General features: G+C 40.8%; 1 protein-coding gene across 2 annotated transcripts in view; it reads right to left on the bottom strand.

Moving 5' to 3' along the window:
• The window catches only part of TRIM33 (tripartite motif containing 33), a 121,863-nt gene that overhangs the window by 30,953 nt on the left and 66,096 nt on the right, over nt 1-24,814 (bottom strand). For both annotated transcript variants that reach the window (XM_056139022.1, XM_056139023.1), the window contains exons 5-11: nt 20,401-20,517; nt 16,902-17,016; nt 14,338-14,484; nt 13,851-13,968; nt 11,604-11,878; nt 9,721-9,885; nt 5,894-6,094 (exon numbers count right to left, since the gene is read on the bottom strand). In XM_056139022.1, the coding sequence (XP_055994997.1) occupies nt 5,894-6,094; nt 9,721-9,885; nt 11,604-11,878; nt 13,851-13,968; nt 14,338-14,484; nt 16,902-17,016; nt 20,401-20,517 (1,138 nt within the window). The remainder of the gene's footprint in view (nt 1-5,893; nt 6,095-9,720; nt 9,886-11,603; nt 11,879-13,850; nt 13,969-14,337; nt 14,485-16,901; nt 17,017-20,400; nt 20,518-24,814) is intronic.

The raw sequence follows: 24,814 nt of genomic DNA, 5'->3' as shown, positions 1-24,814 counted from the left end.
GCTGCAAGCACCTAATATGATTCAGCACCCATTCACCAAACCAAAACCCTCTCCTCAAGGGCTGGGAGAGCACAGGCGCTAGAGGAAGACTGTGGGCTCATTCTCAGCACCCAGCACCTCCCGAGCACTGTGCTGTGTCCCCGCTGGTCCCTGGCATGACAGGGTTAAAGCAACACCACATCCTTGGGCCCTGCATGGAGTTACCAGCCAGGCTGGCTGAGAATTAGCAGGAGTGGCCCTTGGACTACTTCCTTGAGCACTGCTTGGGAGTACACCCCCCAACCCCCATAAAAAAATGAAAAAACCTATCTATGAACATCTCAGTAAAATAAAGGCCAAATAACATAAACTGAAAGCTCATATATTCAGAGTTTGGAGAGATAGTACAGCAGGTAGGGCACTTGCTCTTGCATGTGGCCAAGTCAGGTTCAACCCTCTGTACCCCAGATGGTCCCCTGAGTACGCCCAGAATTCCTAAGTGAAGAGCCAGAAGTAAGCCCCGAGCACCACTGGGTGTGGCCCAAAAACAAACAAAAAAGCTAATATATCCAATAGCAAAAAGCTGAAATTCTTTAAATTAGGAATAAGTCTTTCCACATTACCACATCTACTTCTTATTACAGGAGGCGTAATTTTTAAATAAGAGAATTTAAATTTTTTTAAATGTTAAATTATTATGTAGGACCAGATGGTAGGATGGCAGGGTTATTATAGTTCTTGCCTTGTTCACTAAAGATGCCAATGAGATCCCTGGCCCCACATATGGTCTCTAGAGTATTGGCAGAAGGAAGCCATAAGCAGAGGCCAGAGGAAGCCCTGAGCAAAATCAGGTACCATGGCCCAACCCCAACAATCCCTTCAATTATCACTGCTGCAGATACAATATTATATACCAAAAATAAATAAAAGTACTTAAAGACTACAGTACAAAGTTATTAGAAAAGTGTTGGGGCTGGAGCAATAGCACAGAGGTTCCCTGAGCACTGCCAGGGGTAATTCCTGAGTGCAGAGCCAGGAGTAACCCCTGTGCATCGCCAGGTGTGACCCAAAAAAGCAAAAAAAAAAAAAAAAAAAAAAAAAAAGTGTTAATCATAAAAATTAAAATACAAAAAAATGGGACCGGAGTGAGAGTACAATATATGGGGTGCTTGCCTTGCACCTGGCCAACCTGAGTTCAATCCCCAGCATTCTACGTGATACTCCATCATTGCTCGGAGGGAATCCTGAGTGTAGAGCCAGGAGTAACCCCCGAGCATCACTGGCTGTGACCCAAAAAAACAATAAATAAATAAACAAGTGAAAAAGAAACATAGCAAGGTAACAGACAAAAGACACAGCATCTACCCTGATGGGGAATCAGTGTCATCTATGTGCCTGTGCTGACTTTCTCCAAGGCCATCAAAATACCAATGACACCTTTTAAGAAAATAAAGTACTAATGCTTAATCATAAAAGTCTTGTGGGTAATGGCAAACCTAAGTAAGAACTAAAATATACAAAGACTTCAAGTTACCTGACTTCAAGTTAAACTACAAAGTGACCAATATGGTACTGGGATAAACACACACACACACAGACAGATAAACAGGAAAGACCAAAAATAAACTCACATCTTTATCAATATTTAATTTACAACAAAGGACTGGAAACTAAGACTATACAGTAAAGAAACAAGTTTCTCTTCAACAGTGGTGTTTGGAAAACAGGACAGACACTAGCAAAGAGTGATTCTGGACAAACCTTTATAATCACACACAAAAAATTAAAAATGGACTAATCACTCTCCATGTGCTAGGTGATAGACCTAGCTTGAGGGAAGTTATGTGACAGTACCTGCTATTTGTTTTATATGCCAAAATAATAAACTTCCGGAATCTTACTGTACTGACATTTCTTTGTGGTGGCTTGCTTTTTGCTGGGGGGCTGGGGAGTTGTCAACACCTGGCAGCGCTCAGGCCATACGGAGTAGTGGGGATCAAAGACAGCTGGCCGCGTACAAGGCAAGCACACTCCCTCCTGTACTGTATCTCTGGTTCCTGTATTGCTATTTCTTGATAAAAATATTTCCCAAAATAGCTGGAAATATTTGAAAGACACAATTCAATATTCCAAAGAGAAGGTATAATAATCTGGCACGGAAATGCAGCCCATTGGGGCTAGAGAGATAGTACAGCAGGCAAGGCATTTGCCTTACATGCAGCTGACCTGGTTCAACCCCTGGCCTAGCATCAATATGGTCCCGAGAGCCCACCACGAGCAAGTCCTGAGTGCAAAGCCAGGAGTAGCCCTGGACATCGCTGGGTGTGCTTCCCACTCAAAAAAAGAGGAAGAAAAATTACTGCAGCCAAAATGAAATCTAATTCTGTAACCTATCACACTGCCAAAATGTGAAATTTAACATTTTCATATCATACTCAAAGTATTTTTTATTTTAATGCTGTCAATTGCATTATATTTAAATGAATTTTTACTTCATTTGGCATTATGTGCTATAATAGATTTTGCTTTATTAAACCGCAATGTGAAAAAAAAAAACACCGCAATGTATTTTAGGGCTGGAGCTGATATTACAGTGAGTAGGGCACTTGCCTTGCACACAGCCAACAGGGTCCAACCCCTGGCCCCACATGGTCCCCTGAAACCACTAGGAGTAATTCCTGAGCAGAGAGGCAGGAGCAATCGCTGGTATGCCCCCACTACTGTCCAAAACACCCACACTGTATTTAAGGAGCATTAATGCATTAAAATATGCATCTTAAAAATTAAGGGATGTGCTGTCAACAGTTTTAATTTGTTGTGATAGTGAAAGCTCAAAAAATACTATGAAAAAGTAAACTGCAACAACATTGAGATGCCTTATCTGAAGCTCTTTATATCCTCTCAAATGCAACAGTAACTTTATCCTAGTTGCAATTGTGGTGTATAAAAACATTGAATAAAAACATGAAGTAGTTTCACCAATGACTACTAGGTAAGCAAACCATGCAAACATTCAAGGAGAGAGAGGGTGAGTGGAAATGGGAAATAAGACGCACAGGTTTCTTTCTGGGGTGATAAACATGGTTTTGTTTCTGGGCAGCACTTGACAGTCCTCAGGGTCCACTCCTGTTTCTGTGCTCAGGAGACCATACAGGTTGCCAAAGTCCAACCTGCACTGGCACATGCAAAGCAATCACCCTATCCATTGTACTATCTCACTAGCCCCTAATCATGTTCTAAAGTAGACTGCAGCGACATCTGCAGAACTCTGAATATACTTATTCACACTGTATGCGTTTTTTTTTTTTTAAATAGGTGGCGGGGAACAGCTGGTTATGCTCAGGGGTCACTTCTGGCTGTGCTTAGAGGACCATATGCAAAGCCAGGGATCAAATTAGAGTTGGTGGCATGCAAGGCAAACGCCACAGCCCTGTACAATCTGTATGCTTTGAAGTAATTCAACTTTAGGGTTGATCCTCGATTTGCTCGAGCGGGCCCAGTAACGTCTCCATTGGAGACTTTGTTGTTACTGTGTCTGGCATATCGAATACTCTCGGTAGCTTGCCGGGCTCTCCGAGAGGGGCGGAGGAATCGAACTCGGGTCGGCCATGTTGGCCGCTTGTAAGGCGAACGCCCTACCCGCTGTGCTATCGCTCCAGCCCAACTTTAGGGTATGTAAAATATATTTCAATATAGCAAAGAGGAATGAAACACCCTTTTGCGGAAGGAAGGAAGGAAGGAAGGAAGGAAGGAAGGAAAGAAGGAAGGAAGGAAGGGAGGGAGGGAGGGAGGGAGGGAAGACAGAATTCTCTTATCCCTACTTTTTTAAGGACTGCCCCAGTGTTAAGGGTAGGGACAGGGGTTCACTTCAGGTACCCCCTCAACTGGGGCAGACCCAATAGCTCAGGGCACCCCAGTGCTTCTGGGGAGTTGCAGTGGAGCGAGACATATGTGGGGCCGGAAATCCAACACCAGAGCCTGCGCTCAAGGCGAATGTCCTAGGCAGCGCTGTGTCTGGCCCTTGTTCTCGTCCTCAAGCCCAAGGCTTCCAACATACAATTAGGGCTTTCTAAAACAGAAACGACTCCCTAATACTCTAGATACGTAACTCTCCAGGCATGTAATTCAAACCAACTATCTTAGTGGATATTTGAGAGAACTAGATTGATAATTTGCATTCTTATTTTTCTATTTACTGGTTAACTGATAAAATCACTAATCCATTCTACAGAGTAAAGGTAAGGTAAAGGTAAAGGCCCTCCCGTTGATCGTCGATTTGCTCGAGCGGGCCCAGTAACGTCTCCATTGGAGACTTTGTTGTTACTGTGTCTGGCATATCGAATACTCTCGGTAGCTTGCCGGGCTCTCCGAGAGGGGCGGAGGAATCGAACTCGGGTCGGCCATGTTGGCCGCTTGTAAGGCGAACGCCCTACCCGCTGTGCTATTCTACAGAGGGATACTGAAAAGCATATGACATGCTTTCAAGCATTAAACTGCCTGTAAAAGAGTTCTGCAAATTAATAATCTTCTAGACTAGAAATTTTATAGTTTATGGACACATTCCTAATTTTTTTCATTTTATCTAGTCTAGTTCTCTCTGTAAAAACATGGGTACACAGCAGCCAAAGTAGAGTTCTCCTAGTATCAGGAACATGGTCAAATTATGAGATATTATCAAGGAGTTCAGAATTTTCAAACAGTATTAAGTTACAGAAATAGCCTTTACAACTCTATAAAGCCTTTTTATGGGGCTTAATATTCTTAATTTAAAAATATTTTAAATTAAATGAAAGTAAGTATTTATGTAATTAAAATATGTATTTATGGGGCTGGAGCGATAGCACAGCGGGTAGGGCGTTTGCCTTGCACGCAGCCAACATGGCCGACACAGGTTCGAGTTCCAGCATCCCATATGGTCCCCCGAGCACCGCCAGGAGCAATTCCTGAGTGCATGGGCCAGGAGTAACCCCTGAGCATCGCCGGGTGTGACCCAAAAAGCAAAAAAATAAAAATAAAAATAAAAAAAATATGTATTTATACTTTAACAAAAATTTAAAACAGTAAGCCCCAGTCATATAAAGTCAAGATATCATCACTAAACTTGGTTCTCATAGTAACTGTAACTCATACAGTAACATTAGATGACTCATAATAACCTTCAAAGACTTAAGACATTTAAAAATAAAATGCTTTGAATTCAAATGAATTCATGGCGTTCCATAATGCATTGAAAGATACTTTTCTTCAGGAAAATATTCCAGGTGAAAGGGATTGCATGCCTTCACATTCCACCTCCTTCTCCTGTTCCTGTCTTTCTTCCCCAAATGCTTGATCCCTAGCCCTTCTGATCTCTTCCTTTCTCATCCCCCTTCTTTCCACACCGGCTTGGTGATCCTTTCTAGACAGACTGGCAGAGATTCCACCTGAGTCCTGGACTTCTGCTCTGGATCTCAGCTCGCACCTTGAGTGTGTGTCTAAGCCTGGTTTCCCAAGTGGACACTATCACCCAGGATTAGAAGCCACCTTGGGTTCAAATGAAATGAGAGGTATATATACACACTGTCTCTTAAGGTTGATCTCCATAAAGGGCACCAAGAAATTTGCTTTTCTGATAAGAGGTAGCAGGACATTTAAGTCTAGGGACTTCTAATCTAACCCAAGTTTCACCTGTTGGCAAGTCTGAGAAAGGGAGGAATTGACACCCCATAATTTATAAATATTGATGAGAACTGTTATTACACACGGAACATTTGAAAATTCAAGGATCTGTATCCTGTCCAGAGCTGGTACCAGTACACAAAACTTTTAAAATTTCCAAACAGCTGTGCCCTGTGCACTTAAATATCCCACAAAGGTGCTGTTCCCGAGTCTTGCTGAGAAACAGCTATGCACTCGGAACAATTCAAACACGAACCTGGATGGGCGGAATATCTGGCAGAGACGGGAGGTTTTCCGGGTTGGTGACGGAGGGGATGAGCTCTATTGCTGTAACAGACGGGCTGGTGGGCCCTCGGTTGGCGTTTGCCATCGTGGCTGTGGTGGGGCTGGTCGGGTTGATGGTGGTGTTGTGCACTGACACCACAGGGAAGGGGCCGGCATGGCCTGGGTTCGAGTGCTGGAAGGACAGAAGATGGCGTTACCAGATCTGGCGGCAGAGAAGCAGCAGGCCTTCTTAGACGCAGACAGGAAAAGAGGCAGCCAAACGGAACCTAGTCGTTTTGGGGTAGTATTCATGGAAAAATGATCTTGCCCGTGATTTCTAGTCTGCCAATGTGGTGGCTAACCTCTTATTTCAGTACAAGACATATTTAAACAGATGCTCTAAGCTTCAAACGTTAGCCCAGAAAAGCCACCCTCTGCATATATTCCTCTTTGTTTTTTCTGTCATTCTAAAATTAAAGTTTAAATGATACACTGGTTTTTGGGCCACACCCAACAATGCTCTGCAATCTAGAATTATTCCTGGAGGTGCTTGGGGACCACATGGGATGTCAGTGATCAAAATCAGGTCGGCTACATGCAAGGCAAATGCCTTACTTGCTATACTATCACTCCAGCCCACAAATTTACATTTATAAAAGAGGTAAGGCATGGGATATGCAATATAAAGCATGGTGACTACACTAATAAAATTTGACTGCACATCAAAAAGTTGCCAAGTCCTCATCAAAACAAGAACAAGAACAACAACAATAACAAACCCCAAAGATGTTTTTGGAACTGGGTGGAGGAATGGATGGACACTCACTAGACTCACTCGTGGTGGCCATTCTGCTATATACAAACACTGGACCATTATACTGCACACTTAATCCTATTATAATCATGTCAAATATGCCGCAATAAAAATGTCAGTTCTAGGGCTTAGGTGCAACCACAACAGGTAGGGTGTGGCTGCCGTGGGTTCCATCCCCAGCACCCAAATGGTCCCCACACACAGCCAGAAGCGATTCCTGGTTGCAAAGCCAGGAGTAAGTCTGAACAACACTGGGTATGACCCAAAACCAAAACATAAAAAATTAAAATAAATAAAACTTAAAAAAAGTCATGTAACTGTGTGATTTAGTTCAAAGGGGGGGGGAAGGGCAATGAACTTACAAATGGAACCAATGACACTGAATAATTACTGACTCTATACTGTGTCACATTAGGCAAAACAATGCCTGTGACTTAGAAATGTAACACTTCATCCTCACTATGACTGTTGTGTCTCAACATTAAGACAACAAAGATGAGAACCTTTGGACATTACTATAACGTATAAAAATCATACAAATTGAATTTGCTAATATTCAGCAATATATGCAGAAGCCTAATGTCAATATTCCTAGATAATTGGTTAGTTCTGATTCTGTTTCTGCACGTTCCCAGACACGTACCTCTTTTATTTTTTTAAATTTTTATTTATTTAGTTGTTTTGGAGCCTTACCCACGAAAGCTCAGAGCTTATTCCCTCTGCACTCAGGAATCACTCCTGGTGGTGGTCAGGGGACCACATGGTGTGCCAGGGATTGAACCCAGATCAACCGCAAGCAAGACAACGTGGTTTTAGTGCTTTGGCCTGAAGGTGCACTTTTTTTATAAACAAAAACCCACATCCTGAACAGCGTACAGTGTTCTGCAGGTGATTTTCTATGAGTACTTTATCAACTGCCCGTTCCCCTGGAAGAAACAGCAACACACTTCTGACCCATTCCTGGTCAGATTCTAATACGAATGAAAATAAGCATTTAAAATAAGCAAAGGAGATGCAGCTGCAAATAAAGATGAAAAATTAAAGAAAAAATGGCTCTAAAAGCTAGGTAGCGTCTTTGAATAGATTTTGATATTTGATGATCATAAAAGTGAACAAATCAGGATATATGGTTCATTTCAAGTTCAGCTTATAACCTAGAAAATTTTCAAAGAACTGAAAACAATTATTTTACTTCTAATACTTAATTTACACATTCATAAATCAAATTTTCCAATGATCACAAAGTAAAAAGCAAAACCAAACATCACATAATTGATATATCAAGGGTCCAGGAGAAACAGTAAATCAGGCAGAGTGCTTGCCTGAAACTCAATCAAAAATATCTATGTAAAGAAAAGGAAAACAGTGCCTGCTATAGAGGTAGGCCAAGGGAGGGAGGGAAACTGGGGACATTGATGAAGGGAACTAGATACTGGTGAATGATTTTGTGTTGGAATGTTGTATACCTGAAACCAGATAATAAATAACTTTGTAGCTCCATAATTCACAATAAAAGAAAAGTATTTTAAATATGTAAAAAAATAAAAACTTTGTAACTCTGTAATACACAGTAATTCAATTAAAAAGAATCAACCTAACGATTACAAAATGAACTTCAGTACATTAGAAGTAGAATCTTACCTAAAAAATAGGCTCGTGTTATATTTAAATCTTCTTTTTTCGTTCTATTTTTGGGGGTTGGGGTGAACCAACCTAGAGGTGGTCCTCAGGGGTTATCCTGGCTCTGCACTCAAGAATTACTCCTGGTGGGGCTGAAGTGATAGCACAGCGGGTAAGGCGTTTGCCTTGCACGTGGCCAACCCGGGTTCGATTCCCAGCATCCCATATGGTCCCCTGAGCACCGCCAGGAGTGATTCCTGAGTCAAAGCCAGGAGTAACCCCTGTGCATTGCCAGGTGTGACCCAAAAAGCCAAAAAAAAAAAAAAAAAGCCAAAGAAATTACTCCTGGTGGTGCTTGGGATTAAACCTGGATTAGCTGCATTATGAAAGGCAAGAGCCTTAGCCATTGTAATATTGCCTCAACCCCTATATTTATATGTTCTCTATAAAAATAATATATTCAAAGATCAGGCAACATGCCTGAGGGGCTAAGTTGACAGTGCAGCAGACAAGGCGCTTGCTGTACACGACTGACGGGCCAATCCCCGGAATTCTACATGATCCTAAGCACAGCAAGGAGGAAGCCTTTAGCACAGTAAAGTATGGCCCCGAAACAAAAACACAAAAAATTTCTTGCAAGCCAATTGTAAACAAACAGAATCTATTTTAAACAGAGAAAACATGAGGGGCTGGAGTGATAGTACAGTAGTACAGCAGGGAGGGTATTTGCCTTGCACACTGCTGACTCGGGTTTGATCCCCAGCATTCCATGTGGTTCCCAGAGTACCACTAGGAGTAATTCCTGCATGCGGAGCCAGAAGTAACCCCTGAACACACTGGGTGAGGTTCAAAAATCAAAAAAAAAAAAAAAAACAAAAAAAAAAAAAAAAAAAAAAAACAAAATAAGAGAAAACATGAATCATGTCATTAGTTACTCTTATTTTTAAGAATAGGCATAAGTATATAACATAACCCTATGTGCCCCTAATTAGACTCAAAATCTAGCACTAAAGAGCAGAAGCAATTCCAGGAAACTAATCTTGATATTTCCTTTAATTCATGATACTGGGTCAGTAATATGCACCTTTGTCTTCCACTTTTGCAAAAGGAATTGATTGGATTAGATTCAGAAGTTCTCTATCAGCATATATATGGGTTTAATCAGAACAAAGTTCTTTAAAAATGGAATATAAATTGTATGTGTATATGTACTTGAGGCACAAGACATTAATAAAGTCTGAGTAGCAGTGAACCTGAGAGCCACCCCTCACCAATCAAAACACACACACACACACACACGCACGCACGTGTGCACCAGTAACAAAAGATGATGTCTTTTGAGTTTGAAAATTTCATGATTCTTACAAATGTAACTCTAGGCATACTTGTCTTTGGAGGTGCGGCTGCATCAAGGAGTACTGTGGGCCGCTGTGCCTGGGGATTCCCGGGATGCGGGCGGCGTTCTGCGCCAACCTCATCTGATGCGCCTGGAAGGCTCCGCAGTTCATGTTCCCTCTCTGCATTGTCTGCACACTTATCAATCTTGGAGGCTACAAAAGAGAAAACGCACTTAGGCACTGATTATCTTACAAAGAGGGAGGGAGGGGAAATGTTCTTAAGTAGGAAGGTGAGGGGGTGAAAGACAGAGACACAGCGAGACCCCAAGATTCTAGGTCACCCACACAGGCCTGACGGTCTAGTGCTCAGGTCTAGCTATGGAGCAATAATGGCAACAAAAGCAATAAGGCATTGCTGGGGGGGTGGGGGGTATTAGTAACACAGCTGATAGGGCCCAGGGGCCAGGGGCCAGAGTCCATGGAGATCAAACTCTGGTCATCTGCACTATCCCTCCGACCCATCCCCCAGTTCTGAAACAGTATTTTAAAAATAAATTTATCTTTCAATTATAATGCCATGGCAAAAATAAAAAAATTGTCAGGACAGAGTGGCAAAGATTCTTTTCATCTAAGTATATTCATATTTATTTGAAGCCTATCAATATGTTCTTATCCAACACTGGGTTGATATTTTGGTTTGGTTAGAGCAGAGGAGAGCAGGAGAGATGCAGGGATGGGAGTGATTTATAAGTCCCCACATCTTAAACTATGGGCCCCAACCTTATATGGAGTATCAGGGAATTAGTTTTAAAATAAATTTATTATTTATTGTTAAGTAAACATCTGATTTGAACACCAATAGCACAGCGGTAGGGCGTTCGCCTTACAAGCGGCCAACATGGCCGACCCGAGTTCGATTCCTCCGCCCCTCTCGGAGAGCCCGGCAAGCTACTGAGAGTATTCGATATGCCAGACACAGTAACAACAAAGTCTCCAATGGAGACGTTACTGGGCCCGCTCGAGCAAATCGACGATCAACGGGAGGGCCTTTACCTTTATAAAACTAAAATTGCATAAAAATTTCTCAGGTCAAATGTAGTCAAGTGATGAGCCAAAAAGGTAGTACAGCAGGTAAGGTGCTTGCCTGGCCCACGGCTGACCACAGCTCGATACCCTGTACCCCATATGGTCCTCCAAGTCTACAGGAGTGATGCCTGAGTGCAGAGCCAAGAGTAAGCCCTGAGCACTGATATAGCCCAAAAATAGATAAAATAAAAAGTAATCAAGTGAACTTTCAGAAACCCTAATCTGAAGAATTTGATAAATTTTAGGATGAAAAAACCTGATGCTTTGGTCCAAAAGAACCATGTGACTAACAAAACAGAGTTGATACATAAGCAGACTGGAGAGACAGGACACTGGGTAAGCACTTGCCTCACCCGTGGCAGCACCAGTGACTCAAATCAAGCACCACTGTGTTGCACCCCCCCCCCCCCAAAAAGCATAACATTAACAATTTGAAGAACTGATAGAGTAGAAAGTTACATACTGACAAAGTTCTAGTGAGCTCATCTTGTTTAGCATGGTACTTATTGCCCTGACCTCTCCCATTCCGGGAGCAAACATTTATATAGCATTCTTTCGCTGCCCATCTGACCAGAGCTGGTGGTCAGCAGGTGGAGCTGGTTGAAAGTCACTGTCTACTGCCATGGTTTTACCAACAAGTCTGGACACGAGCCAGCCCACAGCCATCAGCTCTGCCTGGGTCACGCCTGAACTCTGGAGTCGTTCCAGGCATTGCTGGTGGTCACGGCAGGCGAGCAGTATGCAAGACCCACAGTACTCACCCACAGTGTTCTTGCTCCAACCCAAGACCACTGTTCAGACTCACCTCTAGAAAGAGGCTGAGGTTTTCTGAGGCCAGCACTCACCTGCTGCTGTAACATCTGGGGTGCTGCTTGCCGAGGGTGCTGCTGGGTGGTGGTGGTAGTGGTGGGCACAGATGCAGGGGGCTGCTGCATCCTCATTTGCTGCAGCTGCTGATGCTTCTGTGCATACACTTGCTGTTGCATGTGCTGGAGTCGAAGCTGGGCTAAGTTAATCTGCCCAGGGGTCTTAGTAATATGGTTTGTCCCCGGCGGAACTTGCCCAACTACAACATTTGGAGTATAGCCAGGAGCTGGTTTACTCTCTATTACTAAATTACCTGAAAGATTCAAGACATAAAAATAATTTACATACAAATAACAAAATCAACTAGTTTATGGAATATTCACTATTTTCCTCCCCAAAACTACCAGCAGTAATATCTTCCAACAGTACAGTCGGGATGTGAACTAAAGTTTTCAATATGACAAGTAACAGAAACTTAATACAGTCCCATAACAAATAGCTAAGCTTTGATTGTCACTGTCGCTGTCCTCCCGTTGTTCATCAATTTGCTCAAGCGGGCCCAGTAATGTCTCCATTGTGACAATTGTTACTGTGTTTGGCATATCGAATACATCACGGGGAGCTTGCCAGGCTTTGCCGTGCGGGCGAGATACTTTCGGCAGCTTGCCGGGCTCTCCGAGAGGGGCGGAGGAATCGAACCCGCTCAGCCGGGCTGGCTGCGTGCAAGGCAAACGCCCTACAGCTGTGCTATACTGACTTTAATATTACCTGTACCTATTCTTTACTGTACAGAAAATTAAAGAAAAACAGAGCCTAAGAGATACTAGAGGCAGTCCATTTAGTCAGTCCAAACTGATTCTCCTCTAACAAAATTCAAGGATACTCAAGATTGCTAATGTGCCTTGAAATTGCCAAATGTATATGGCAGAGTACTGCACTGCCACAACACTTTCTTTTTCTGAAAATGTTGAATGTTTTAAGGGCCTCAATTCTTAGAAGTAGCAGTTTTCTTTAATGCTCAGAGAAAACGGCTTTCTAAAACAAGAGGCAAATTTCAGGAAGGCTGAGGTAAAACTGAATTGGTAAATCATATCTACAACAGGACAGAAGGTTAAGTATTTACTGTGCAGACCACAAAAGATCTGAAATTTCTTTATTCTTTGCTTTTTTGTTTTACAAGCCTACAAAATATAAAAGCTACACTTCAGGCATACAAAAAGTTTCCAGATGGTGTTCTAAAGCTATAGGCAAATCTGAATTTTCAGTCGGTTTTGTTTTGTTTTAGAAAACAAAATACAAAGACAGTTCTGCTTTAGAATTTCCAATGCTGAGAACCTGACTACTCTGAAAGTAAGTTTACTCAAGCTGTATACAGTTTCAGTTTGTAGGGAAGCTTTTGTTTTGTCTTAAATGGTTCCATTTGCCTCTCCATAACTTATACCTCTGGTCCTTAGGTCCACACTGTGAAGTAACAAAAGCAATGTCCATTTCTTTCCATTTGAAGAGTAGGAGTTCAAATATTTCTCTGAACCTGACTTTCAGATCCATCAGCATCTTTTTTTCCCCCCTTTAAATTTTTATTAGTGAAATACCATGATGTACAGTTGTAGACTTACAAATTTTTGTGCTTGGGTTTCAGTTATACAATGATTGAATACCCATCCCTCCACCAGTGCCCATTCTCCACCACCACCAGTCCCAGTATCCCTCCCACCCCCCTTGCCCCCATCCCCCATCCCACCCTACCACTGTGGCAGGGCATTCCCTTTTGTTATCTCTCTCCTTTTGAGTGCTGTGGTTTGCAAAAGAGATACTGAGTGGCAATCTGGTTCAGACTATAGTCTACTCTCATCACACATTTCCCATCCTGAGAGGAAGCTCCTAACACCCTTTATTTGGCGCTCCCTTCTCTATCTGAGCTGCCTTTTCCCCTAGCGTGTGCGGTTGTCCTCAAAGCCATGGAGTAATCCGCCTGGTACTTATCTCGGCTATCCATCAGCATCTTGAAGGGGGTCCTCTAGAGGACAATGTGGTACAATATACAAACTGCTAAATGGCTAGGAAATTCTCTGAGAGAATAAAGTTTTACTTGCTTATGATATACATTAAATAAAACTATACAAGATATTCAACATTCTTAAAAATACAATAAATATAGCTTTGATGAGTTTTTACTGAAGACAGAAGTTTATGTAAAACTTAGAGAACCTAAGCTTCTGAAGTTTGCTTTAGAATTTTTCTTATAACTATTTCAAGCTGTACTCATAAAACTCAACATTTCTCACCTAAGTTGACTACATTCTTTGCCCAGAAGGTGGGGTCACAATGGAAACGTATGGCTCCATTAGCAGCAGGGACAGGGTCACACCGTGCTTTCAGAATGTGGCGCAGCTGAAAAGTAATCTTAAAGGGAAAAGTAAGGTCTCATTAGTCTTAAAATTCAGCATCACTTGAGAAAACATACAAGGTAAAGATATAAAACCTCATGTAGCCCCAGTGTCTGAGGAAACAGAAGTGATTGAAAACTTAGTTAAATTAAATGACCTGCTTGCATTCTGTCACAGTGATAAGCACCATGATTACATTTATATGATATTCTACAAAAAGACAGAAATCAGACCAATTATTGAAAGTCCAGGTTGGGGAGGCAAGAAAATTTTTATGAATGGAAGAAATTTTTTATAACTTGGTGTGCTGCCAATTAGTCACCAAATTCAAAATCCCCTTGGTGAATGCAGACGATGCATGAGCAAGCACATGCTGGAGGCTCACCAGCCGCTTGCTGTACAGGAGCGCTGTGCTGCTGCCACTGGCGATGGCCCAGTTGGTGAAGTTCATGACATGTTTCACCTGCCGGGAAAGCCCGGTGATGTCACTCTGCTGCTGCAGCAGCTTCATCTGTCGCTCTTTCGTCACGTTCTGAAAAACAGCAGGAGGGTCACTGGAGAGTTCTCTATATAAAGGATAATAACAAACTTATCATCTCCAACACATTTATTCAACATTTTACAAAACAGATGCCCATATTCTTCTAAGAAGTGGTAAGTCGACCAGCTTGTGGCTATTTAATGAGTCTATGATCAAAGGAGAGCTTGGTGACAAAGGTGAAACCATTCTCTAGCTTGAAGAAGCCATTACACATAAAGAAATTAGTGTTAGTTGGTGTCTCTCTCTTCTATCATTTAAAGAAAAAACAAAAACTTTAAGCTTAAGATCTTTTCATTAATTAGAGAGGTACAGAGATAGTACAGCTGGTAGGGCATTTGCCTTGCACACAGTCAACCTAGTTTCAATCCCCTGTGCACCGCCAGGAGTGATTCCTAAGTGCAGAGGCAGGAGTAGGCCCTGAGCATCACCAGGTGTGACTCAAAAAGCAAAGGAAAAGAAAAAACCAACTTTTTCTAATACAGAAGCTATGTTGCATAGTTACCTAACTTTCAGAAACCTTTGGAGTAACCTTGCTCTCACTACAGTTTCCCAGGAAGTTTTGTGCTAGCAGTGCCACCTATTGGTGTGGCATGAAGTTAAACATCTCATCTTTATTCCACTACAGTCAGAAAAATTAACTACAGGGCTCTCAGAGTGGGGTGAGGAAACTATGATGTGATACAAATTCGTAATGAACAAGTAAATAAACAAGGGCCAGAGGCAAGACCAATTTGGGAGGAAATCCTGCAGCAGGAAAATAAGCTGCTCTCTGGAGATGACTTCCAGGGCAGATGCATGAACTCTGACACTCAACATGTGACTTGGCCAATTTCTTACAAACTAACTCAACTTGATTTTTCCCGAATGAAACAAGTTGCTTATGCATTAACGGTAATGTATAAAAAGTATTCAACTGACCTGTCAGTTGATTTACATATTTGAATTTATGATGTTCCCGGAAATTATCCGTCTTATTAAAAAGCATAAAAAAGGTTCTATTTTATAATATAAAAACAGATTACATAGGAAAAAATTTAAATTATCAGCATGCTAGAAGCATGAGGCTAACTAACCACTACATATTTATACTGTTAAGGGGCATCTTTTAATTCAAAAATACTTGGAAAGATTTAAGAATATCAAATAGGTCAGTCTGTGGTTATAGCACCAAGAACTAGAGACCATGGCTAGCATGTGGAAGCCCAGGTTCTACCCCAGCACCACCTGCTGGCTAAACTACATGTTCCCTCAATTTCCCCGGGAAGTGTGACCCCAGCACCACTGAGTGTGGCTCAAAAACCCTAAGAAACAAAAAAGAACATTAGTTTAAATGTATTTATAGTACAAGAGAGTTGCTGCTAAATGTTTCATCTACACCCCTTTTTGAAGACAAAAATCTACTACAATTAAATACAGCTGCCTGGGTGTACAACAGGAAAGAGATTCCAACTTCAACAATATATACAAGTACTTTTAATAGCATAATTGTGTCTCAAAAAAAAAAAGTCAATATTTTCCAAATTTTATTTAGATGTAATCATATTGAATGTTTCTAAAACATTTTTCCCCCCCGCTTTTTAGGTCACACCGGCGATGCAGAGGAGGTACACCTGGCTCTGCACTCAGGAGTTATTCCTGGCGGTGCTCAGGGGACCACATGGGATGCTGGGAATCGAATCTGGGTTGGCCGTGTGCAAGGCAAACGCCCTACCGCTGTGCTATCTCTCCAGCCTCTCTAAAACATTTTAGGAAGTAAAGGAAGAGGGGAAAAACCTGGAGATGAGAATTACGTACAGTAATAAAATGTAAAATAATTTACATAGTTTGAACTGTTTCTATTCATTGTTATGGAATATTTAACCCCATGTCATAGGGCCTACTTCAGAATATAATAATCCTTCAATTAAAACTTATTCACAAGTTGACTGCATTCCCATCCAGAAATTTACACTTAAGTATTAACCTCTAAATCGGAAAGACCTAATATAATCAAATTATCATAAATTTAAAGTTTAAAATTTGAAAATGAGCATGATTTTTATTAGCAAATTAGTGGAATATTTTAGGAATAAAGTGAGACACAAATGATTCCAGCAGAGTCCCAATAGACTTTCATTTGTAGAAGTTAAATTAAGTTCCTATCTTGGAGCTTTGTTGTCTAACATCACAGTTAACCAAGAATTTTCATTCCTAAGGACACTATCTTAATTTATACAGCTAAAATCAGTATTAAGTAGGCCTGAAAAATAACTTTTAAAAAAGCTTTAGTATCTAAAATTTTAAAAATTGTAATTGCCTTTAATTCCACCCCCCACCCTCAAACCAATCTAAAAATAGTTTCATAAACATTAAAAATAGCTAAAGAGCAAGAGAAGCAGTTTTGGTTTTATTTTGGTTTTGAACCATACCTCTAGCTGCTGTAAGAGAGATTTTCCTTTCTTATTAATTTCATTGATAAGGGTGAAAATGGCCACTTTAATTTCCTGTTCTACTCGTTTGTTAGTCTCATTTACTTCTTTTATCCTGAATAAGAGAAATGCATCATTAGGTTATCAACTTATCCTATGTCTCAGAACCATTAACTGTAGCAGAAATTCATTCAAGTGGGAACTTAACCATAATTAAAATTAAATTAAAATTAAACCTATCAAAACATACACCTGTGTTTCAGTGGACTTGACCATTCACTGTGGCCCAAACAAGAATGTATGCAAAGAATGAACTACGTATTAAATAATTTAAAATAATGATCATAGGCCATTTAAGCACATTATGGCCATGATCCAGGGACTCAGAAATGAATCTCGGAACAGAGCAGCTCACAACAGAGCTGTCTACAGACTGTGTACCAAGCTGACTTCACTGGGGCACCTCAGAGGGGCGCAGGCATTGTCCCTTGCTGCTCCAAATGAACCCCGGGTGGCCAAACCTCCCAATTGCCGCCACCTTCACTGCTGACCTTCACAGGATGTCTGGAGCCCTCATGCAAGAGAATGAATCCACTGAAAACCCCAGCTCTGCAGGACCATGACTGAAAACACCAGGCCATAAGGAGCAGGAGCTGCCCATAACTTCCCATCTCCCTGCCCTTCCAGGGTCCTGGCTGTCATGCCCACCAACTGTCTCCTGCGCCATTTAAGCGCATTAACGACCTTGATCCAGAGACTCACAAATGAATCTCAGAACAGAGCAGCTCTCTGCAGAGATGGCTCCGGACCCCAATTATTTAAGAATTCAAAACATTTTAGAATCCAGGAACACGCAGCCGCTTTCGCTGAGCAACGTCGCAAACTATTTTTTACTTCTTAATTGAATCACTGTGACAAACCCTTATAGACATTTCATACTATTCACAAAAGCAATACAAAATAATAATGGTGTTGGGAAGTGTAATGGTGGTGGGATTGGTGTTGAAATATTGAATAGCACTGTCCTCCCGTTGTTCATCGATTGCTTGAGTGGGCCCAGTAATGTCTCCATTGTGAGACTTGTTGTTACTGTGTTTGGCATATGGAATATATCATGGGTAGCTTGCCAGGCTCTGCCGTGCGAGCGAGATACTCTTGAATATGATCAATTATTATGAACAACTTTGTAAAAACAAAACTTAAAAATTAAAAAAAATTATGATAATAAAGGCTTATTTATTAATCTAGATGGCAATTTCCTTTAGTTCCTATGACATGAACATAATATAGAAATATCTGGCATCACTTACTGCTGATTAATGTCAAATCTGGTATATTAGTCCTATTTAATGTTAATGCTTTTTAAAAATGATGTGCAAAGAATAATTCTGCAACCAATAATCATCTTTTAAAATAGGAATTAAGCTTAAAAGCATTTATTATCACTTATAACAATGACTCAAATGTGGTTATCATATAACCCACTTTCCATAATTGTTCTCAAAATTGTTTCCTATTATGAACAGCTAAGGACATTAAACATTTTCAATTCACTTTAGAAGGAGTAAAAATGTTAAATGCTAAAGAAATAACTGTAAGATCAAGGGGCATTGAAAGCTTAGGTTATAAATATGTAATAGTTAATACCCTGCTACTTGCAAAACAGGAAGAGCATTTAAATAAAATGATGACAACCAGGGACAGAGCCATAGTACAACCAGTAGGGCGCCTGCCTTGCGGCCAGCCCGGGTTCAGTTCCCAGCACCCCAGATGGTCCCTCTAAGCAAGGAGCCAAGAAAAAGTCCTAGGTACATTCAGATGTGGCTCCCACCAAAAGAGTAGAGAGCCATTTCAACTGTTATATATTCTACTTCTGTATAAACTATAGCCAATACTCTCAACCCTTAAATTGATTTCGTTTTCTATATCTTAATGAATAATTCTAACACACAAGTTATAATAAGTTTTCCTTTCCTTTTTGTAATTCAATGTTGAAGTTCTTCCTTGAAAATTTTGGTCAGTACTGTCCTAATTAAAGTGAGTATAATTTTTTTTTTCAATAACAGAGCTGATTTCAGGTACTAAAAAGTTTAGGACTCAAATTTAAAGTGTTTAGATCAAGACTGAAATCATAAAGCTTGCTGAAAGCAGACAACAACTAAAGCTCAACTCTCAGTGGATTTTACCAAGCCTTTGTATGTTTAGCTGTAAGGAATTTTTTAATGTATGCTTCAAAATTGGGATAGAGATCTAAGGAATGTCTGTGAAAGGGAAAGCATCATAAATCATTCTCTCTCAAACCTCTATAATTTTGTAACGAATAAAACTCTTGCTCTATATCTTTACACAAATTTAGGAACATTATGTGTAAAATATATATAAAACATGCAAAAACAGGAGACAGTCAAAATGAATCAACTCACTATCACTTCTCTGAAAGGGAATCCATTTGTAATGCACAAAATGCTACAGTTATCCACTCTACCATGGCCCATACATAATAGCAACATAAATTAAAACAACCAGGCATTTCTACAGAACCATCCATAGCATCATGCATGCATGTGTGCACATGCACATACAAATTTCCATGTTTTATGATCCACTGCCTTTAAGAAGCTTGCATTTTCCTATAGTAGCTCTTAAGATGTTAAGTTTTACATCTTGTTGTCTGAATAACACAACTATTTTCATTTCATTCATAAATTCATTTTCTTTTTCTTCTCAAATGAGTTCCAGTAGGTAATAAATAAATGCATCTTGACAATATCTAAAAGTACCAATATTTGTGAATCTAGTGAATAACATGTACAAATTTCCATCATGCCAGCCACTCAGCACTGAAACACATGCCTCTTATATATGAGGCTTAGGTCTGATCCCCAAAACACACTTTCTCCCACAATCCTCCACTCAAATTATAATAGCTCCAAGTTGTTTCAATGTGAGAGTTCCCGTATATTAAGTTATTTATAAAACACACTTTCACATATAAATTCAATAAATGTATATTACTCAAAAATATAAACCAATTTTTAAGAAGTTTTTGAAGTTTACTTTTTAAAGGCAACAATTTAAAATTTGAGAATTTACTAACAGAAAATTTTTTGTATATTTCCATAATTAAGAGTATTAAATGTTCTTAATGCTATTTAAAAGCTGATGAAGTATTTCACCAAGCTCTCTCCTCTATACAGTGTCTTCCATGAAGTCTCTGAACCTAAATTTTTTAATTCAACCCTCTTTACATTGCATTCTATACATTTAACTAAGACTTTATTAATACTAGAGCCTATAAATTTTAAAATAGTGAAAGATGTATATTTCAGGATAGTCAGAATTGTGGTCAATTAAATCTACCTAATTAAATAATAAAATCCAAACTCAGATTATACTACCTTCTAAATGGTTTCTGTTTGCTTAATATAGAAGGAAAACAAACTTTATCTGTGTGTTTAATCTTTATGGAGAAATTATGGCTTTCAGGCAACATACTTACCTATTCTGCACCTGAGTAGCAGCAAAATGAACATAATTCTTCTTCTCAAGAAGTTTAGCTAGTAGATTCTCAATTGCACCTTTCTGATTTTGAAAAGCTTCTTCCAAAAACTGGTACCTTCAAATAAAACAGAAAACTGAATTTAAAACAAAAAAATCACTAATACGATTTTGGAAATGAAGAACCAAATCATGAGTCAATTTAAACCCATCTTAAGTAATTAATATTTTGTGCTTATGCTATTCACTCATGCTTTACCTCAATCGCAACTTTTAACTGCCAATCTATCCCACTGATACCAAATTAAGAAACCATTGTAAGAAATGGTTTTTTAAAAAAATTGTCAAAAATTGTTTAAGCACCATACATAAAAGTTCTGATTTAGGATTATACTCTAAATGCTGGGATAACTTGGTTTCATTTTAAATTTTAAAATGACATTTTATAGTCAACTTCCAAAAGAAAACTATCCATAGTTTAGACATCATAAAAATCACTGCTATTACTATAATAAAAAGTTCCTTCGACTTTTATTATACATTTCAAAATGCACGCTGAACAGCTCATAAAACTGAACAGAACCCCAGGGGCTGGGGCGTGCGCCTGTTCTGGAGAGCACTGCCTGAGGAGCATTGCAGCAGGGCCTCTGCACATAACCAGCACAGACGGCAGCACAGAAGAGGCACAAGCACTCAGCATTCCTGGGAGTCAAACTCTTCCCCCGTGGCATGAGGAACCGAAGTGATAATTCACCTTCCAAAAAAAGACTTACAGATGCTCCAGAGAAATATGAAGATACTCATCATGTATCATTAAGAAAATGCAACTAAAAACGACAAGTTAGAATAAACCTCATAGGAGTTACCAGGGGCCAGAGTGATGGTACAGCAGGTGAGGTGCTTGCTACAAGCAACTGGGTTACACCCCTGGCACCACACCACACAAGGTCTCTGAGTCCCACTAGAAGTGAACCTGAGAGCACAGAGCCAGAAGAAAGCCCTGAGCACTGACAGTGCGGGCCCTTACAGTTATAAATTCAAAAATGGAATGGGATACTAGGGCTAGAGCTATAGCACAGCAGGTAGGGCGTTTGCCTTGCAAGTGGACGACCTGGGTTCGATTATTCCCAGCATATCATATGGTCCCCCAAGCACTGTCAGGAGTAATTCCTGAGTGTAGAGCCAGGAGTGACCCCTGTACATCGACGGGTGTGACCCAAAAAGAAAAAAAAGAATAGGATATTAGCTAGACAGGGCAGGAACAATAGCTTGGAGGGCACTTGCCTTACACAGAGCTAACCTGAGCTCATTCCCAGCACTGCTGATGGTTCCCTGATCCCTGCCAGGAGTCACCGACCCCTGAGTGAAGAGCCAGGAGTAAGCCGTGAGCACTGCCAAGTATGGCCCAGAAGTAAAACAAAAATTAAATTGATCCTTTCAACATGATTTACCTTGTATAGCACCTCAAAATACATGTTTTAGAACCGTATTTCTAAAAAAAATCTTGGGGCTGGAGTGATAGGGCAGCTGGGCATTTGCCTTGCCATGTGGCTGAATAGGTTTGATTCCCAGCATTTCATATGGTGCCTCAAGCACTGGAGGAATGACCAGTAGCAACCCTTGTACACCACCAGGTGTGACCTAAAAAGTCAAAAAATAAAAGTTTAAAGAAAAATATTTTTAATTAAAAAGTCATTACAACTAAGCTCAAAAGAACATAGTGCTGCTAAATCTTCCAGCTTGGCAAGTTCTGGCTGAAAACTCTCTGGCCTTCTCAGGATTAGGGGGGTGGGGGGGTGGATGGGCAGATACCCCCTTCTGCCTGAAGGCACAGCTGCCTGACACACTGCAGTGTCAATAAAGAAACAGGCCAGCTCCATAACGAAACCTCAAAGAACTTCCAAGCGACCAAACCATTTCAGCTTCCTAGATCCTGAACTACACAACCACAAAACCTCCAAATTCCATTGTCCTATCAGTCAGTAGGATCACAGCACGTCAGGTGTGAAAGCTGCGTGGAGCCCACCGTGCTCAGGGAGCGGAAACAGCAACACAGCCTCAACTAGCATCAGCCAGCCCAGTCAGCCACGGAGATGAAACAGTGATCACAAATTGTCTTTCACTGATCTAAGACTTGATAATTCCATTTGCCTTTGTGTTGTAACAAGCAATATCATATAAATCTGCTTGTGCCTGCTAGGAAACTGGGGACACTGGTGGTGGGATGGTATTGATGAATGACTGAAATAACTGTATTATGAACTTGGTTAACCAGTTATAACTTAAAACTTTTTAAGTCTTATCACCTTTGTGTTAACAAGAGGCAATTAAGCCCAATATACACGGGGTGAAAATGTGTCCTTCCTTCCTTTATTTGGGTGGTGACATCTGAGGTAAATGTTAATAGATGAATAAAAGCTATCTAGGCAGACAAACTTGAGAAACAGTTCAGTGCTTTCAATGGGGAAAATTAAATCTGAATATACAAAAAAAATCTATAATTCTAACACCATCTGTCATTTCAGAACAAAGGTAAAGTAAGCAAGTTAGAAGAGTAAGGAGACAGCAAGAGGACGCTAAGAGGCTCTATGAATTCTGCTGAAATTTAACTCAGACAATAATGGTGAATCAACAAGGAAGATGGAAAAGTTATCAATAGATTTATCTCCATTCACCTGAGTAAATTCTAACTGGAGGTTATACATTAATACAAAGGGTTTTGGTTAGTAGCTACTTCTAATTCTCTTAGCCAACAGAATAAACTAACATTAAACTTTCTATTTTCACTAATCTAAATTATCATTAACCTAGTCCAGAAGAAAGGGGCCAGGGGCCAGTGAGGGGCACATGCAAGTGAGATGCCAAGTTCCACCCTCCGTCCTGCTTCACAACACTGTGACTCTTGGCAAAACAACCATGTGATCCCCCCACACTGAAGCAATGATAGGAGAATAAATCAGAAATAGGAAGAGGGTCAAAGAAATGGCACAAAGGGTAGGGCTTTTTGCCTTGCAATCGGCCAACCCAGGTTAAATCCCCGGCATCCCATATGGTCTCCCAAGCACCGCCAGGAGTAACTCCTGAGTGCAGAGCAAGGAGTAACCCCTGAGAACTGCAAGTTGTGACCAAAAGAAATGGGAAGAATAAGCAAAAAATAGATTAGATTAGCTGTTTTTTTTTTGGGGGGGGGGGGGTCACACCTGGCAATGCACAGGGGTTACTCCTGGCTCTGCACTCAGGAATTACTCCTGGCGGTGCTCAGGGGACCATATGGAATGCTGGGAATCGAACCTGGGTCAGCCGCATGCAAAGCAAATGCCCTACCCACTATGCTATCTCTCCAGTCACTAGATTAGGCTGTTTCATTTTTTTTTCCCTTTACACATATATATATTTTTTATTAGTGAAACACCATGGGGTACAATTATAGACTTCAGAATATTTGTGCGTGGTTTTTAGTTATACAATGATCAAGTACCCATCCCTCTACCAGCACCCATCCTCCACCACCGCGGGTCCCAGCATCCTTCCCACCCCCCGTCCCCACATCCCACCCTGCCTCTGTTGCAGGGCATTCCCTTTTGTTCTCTCTCTCTCTCTCCTTTTGGATCCTGTGGTTTGCAAGAGAGGCAATGAGTGGCAATCAAGTTTGGTCTATAGTCTACTTTCAGCATGCTTCTCCCATCCTGGGAGGATCCTCCCAACACCCTTTATTTGGTGCACCCTTCTCTATCTGAGCGTCCTTTTCCCCTAGCACGTGTGGCTGGTCTCCAAGTCATGGAGCAAAATTCCTGGTACTAATCTCAGCCACTCCTGGGTGTTAGTCTCCCATTTTGTTACTTTATGTTCCCCAGATGAATGCAATCTTTCTGTGACTATCCCGTTCTTTCTGAGTCATTTCGCTTAACATGATACTTTCCATGTAGTACCACTTGTACGTAAATTTCATGACTTCATCTTTTCTAACAGCTACATAGTACTCCATTGTGTAAATGTACCAGAGTTTCTTTAACCAGTCACCTGTTCTTGGGCACTCAGGTTTTTTCCAGATTCTGGCTATTGTAAAGAGTGCTGCAATGAATAAACAAGTGCAGAAGTCACTTCGACTATACTCTTTTGCCTCTCCGGGATATATTCCCAGGAGTGGTATTGCTGGGTCAAATTGGAGCTCGATTTCTAATTTTTTGAGACTTGTCCATACTGTTTTCCAGAAGGGCTGAACCAGCTGGCATTCCCACCAGCAGTGAAGGAGGGTCCCCTTCTCACCACATCCGCGCCAGCACCGATTCCTTTTGTTCTTTTGGATGTGGGCCAGTCTTTGTGGTGTGAGATGATATCTCATTGTTGTTTTGATCTGCATCTCTCTGATGATTAGTGATGTAGAGCATTTTCTCATATGCCTTTTAGCTATTCGA

The sequence above is a fragment of the Sorex fumeus genome, unplaced genomic scaffold, assembly GCF_029834395.1.
Source record: "Sorex fumeus unplaced genomic scaffold, SorFum_2.1 ptg000131l, whole genome shotgun sequence".
In the NCBI taxonomy this organism is placed as follows: domain Eukaryota; kingdom Metazoa; phylum Chordata; class Mammalia; order Eulipotyphla; family Soricidae; genus Sorex; species Sorex fumeus.
This window is presented reverse-complemented; position numbering and strand designations above follow the sequence as displayed.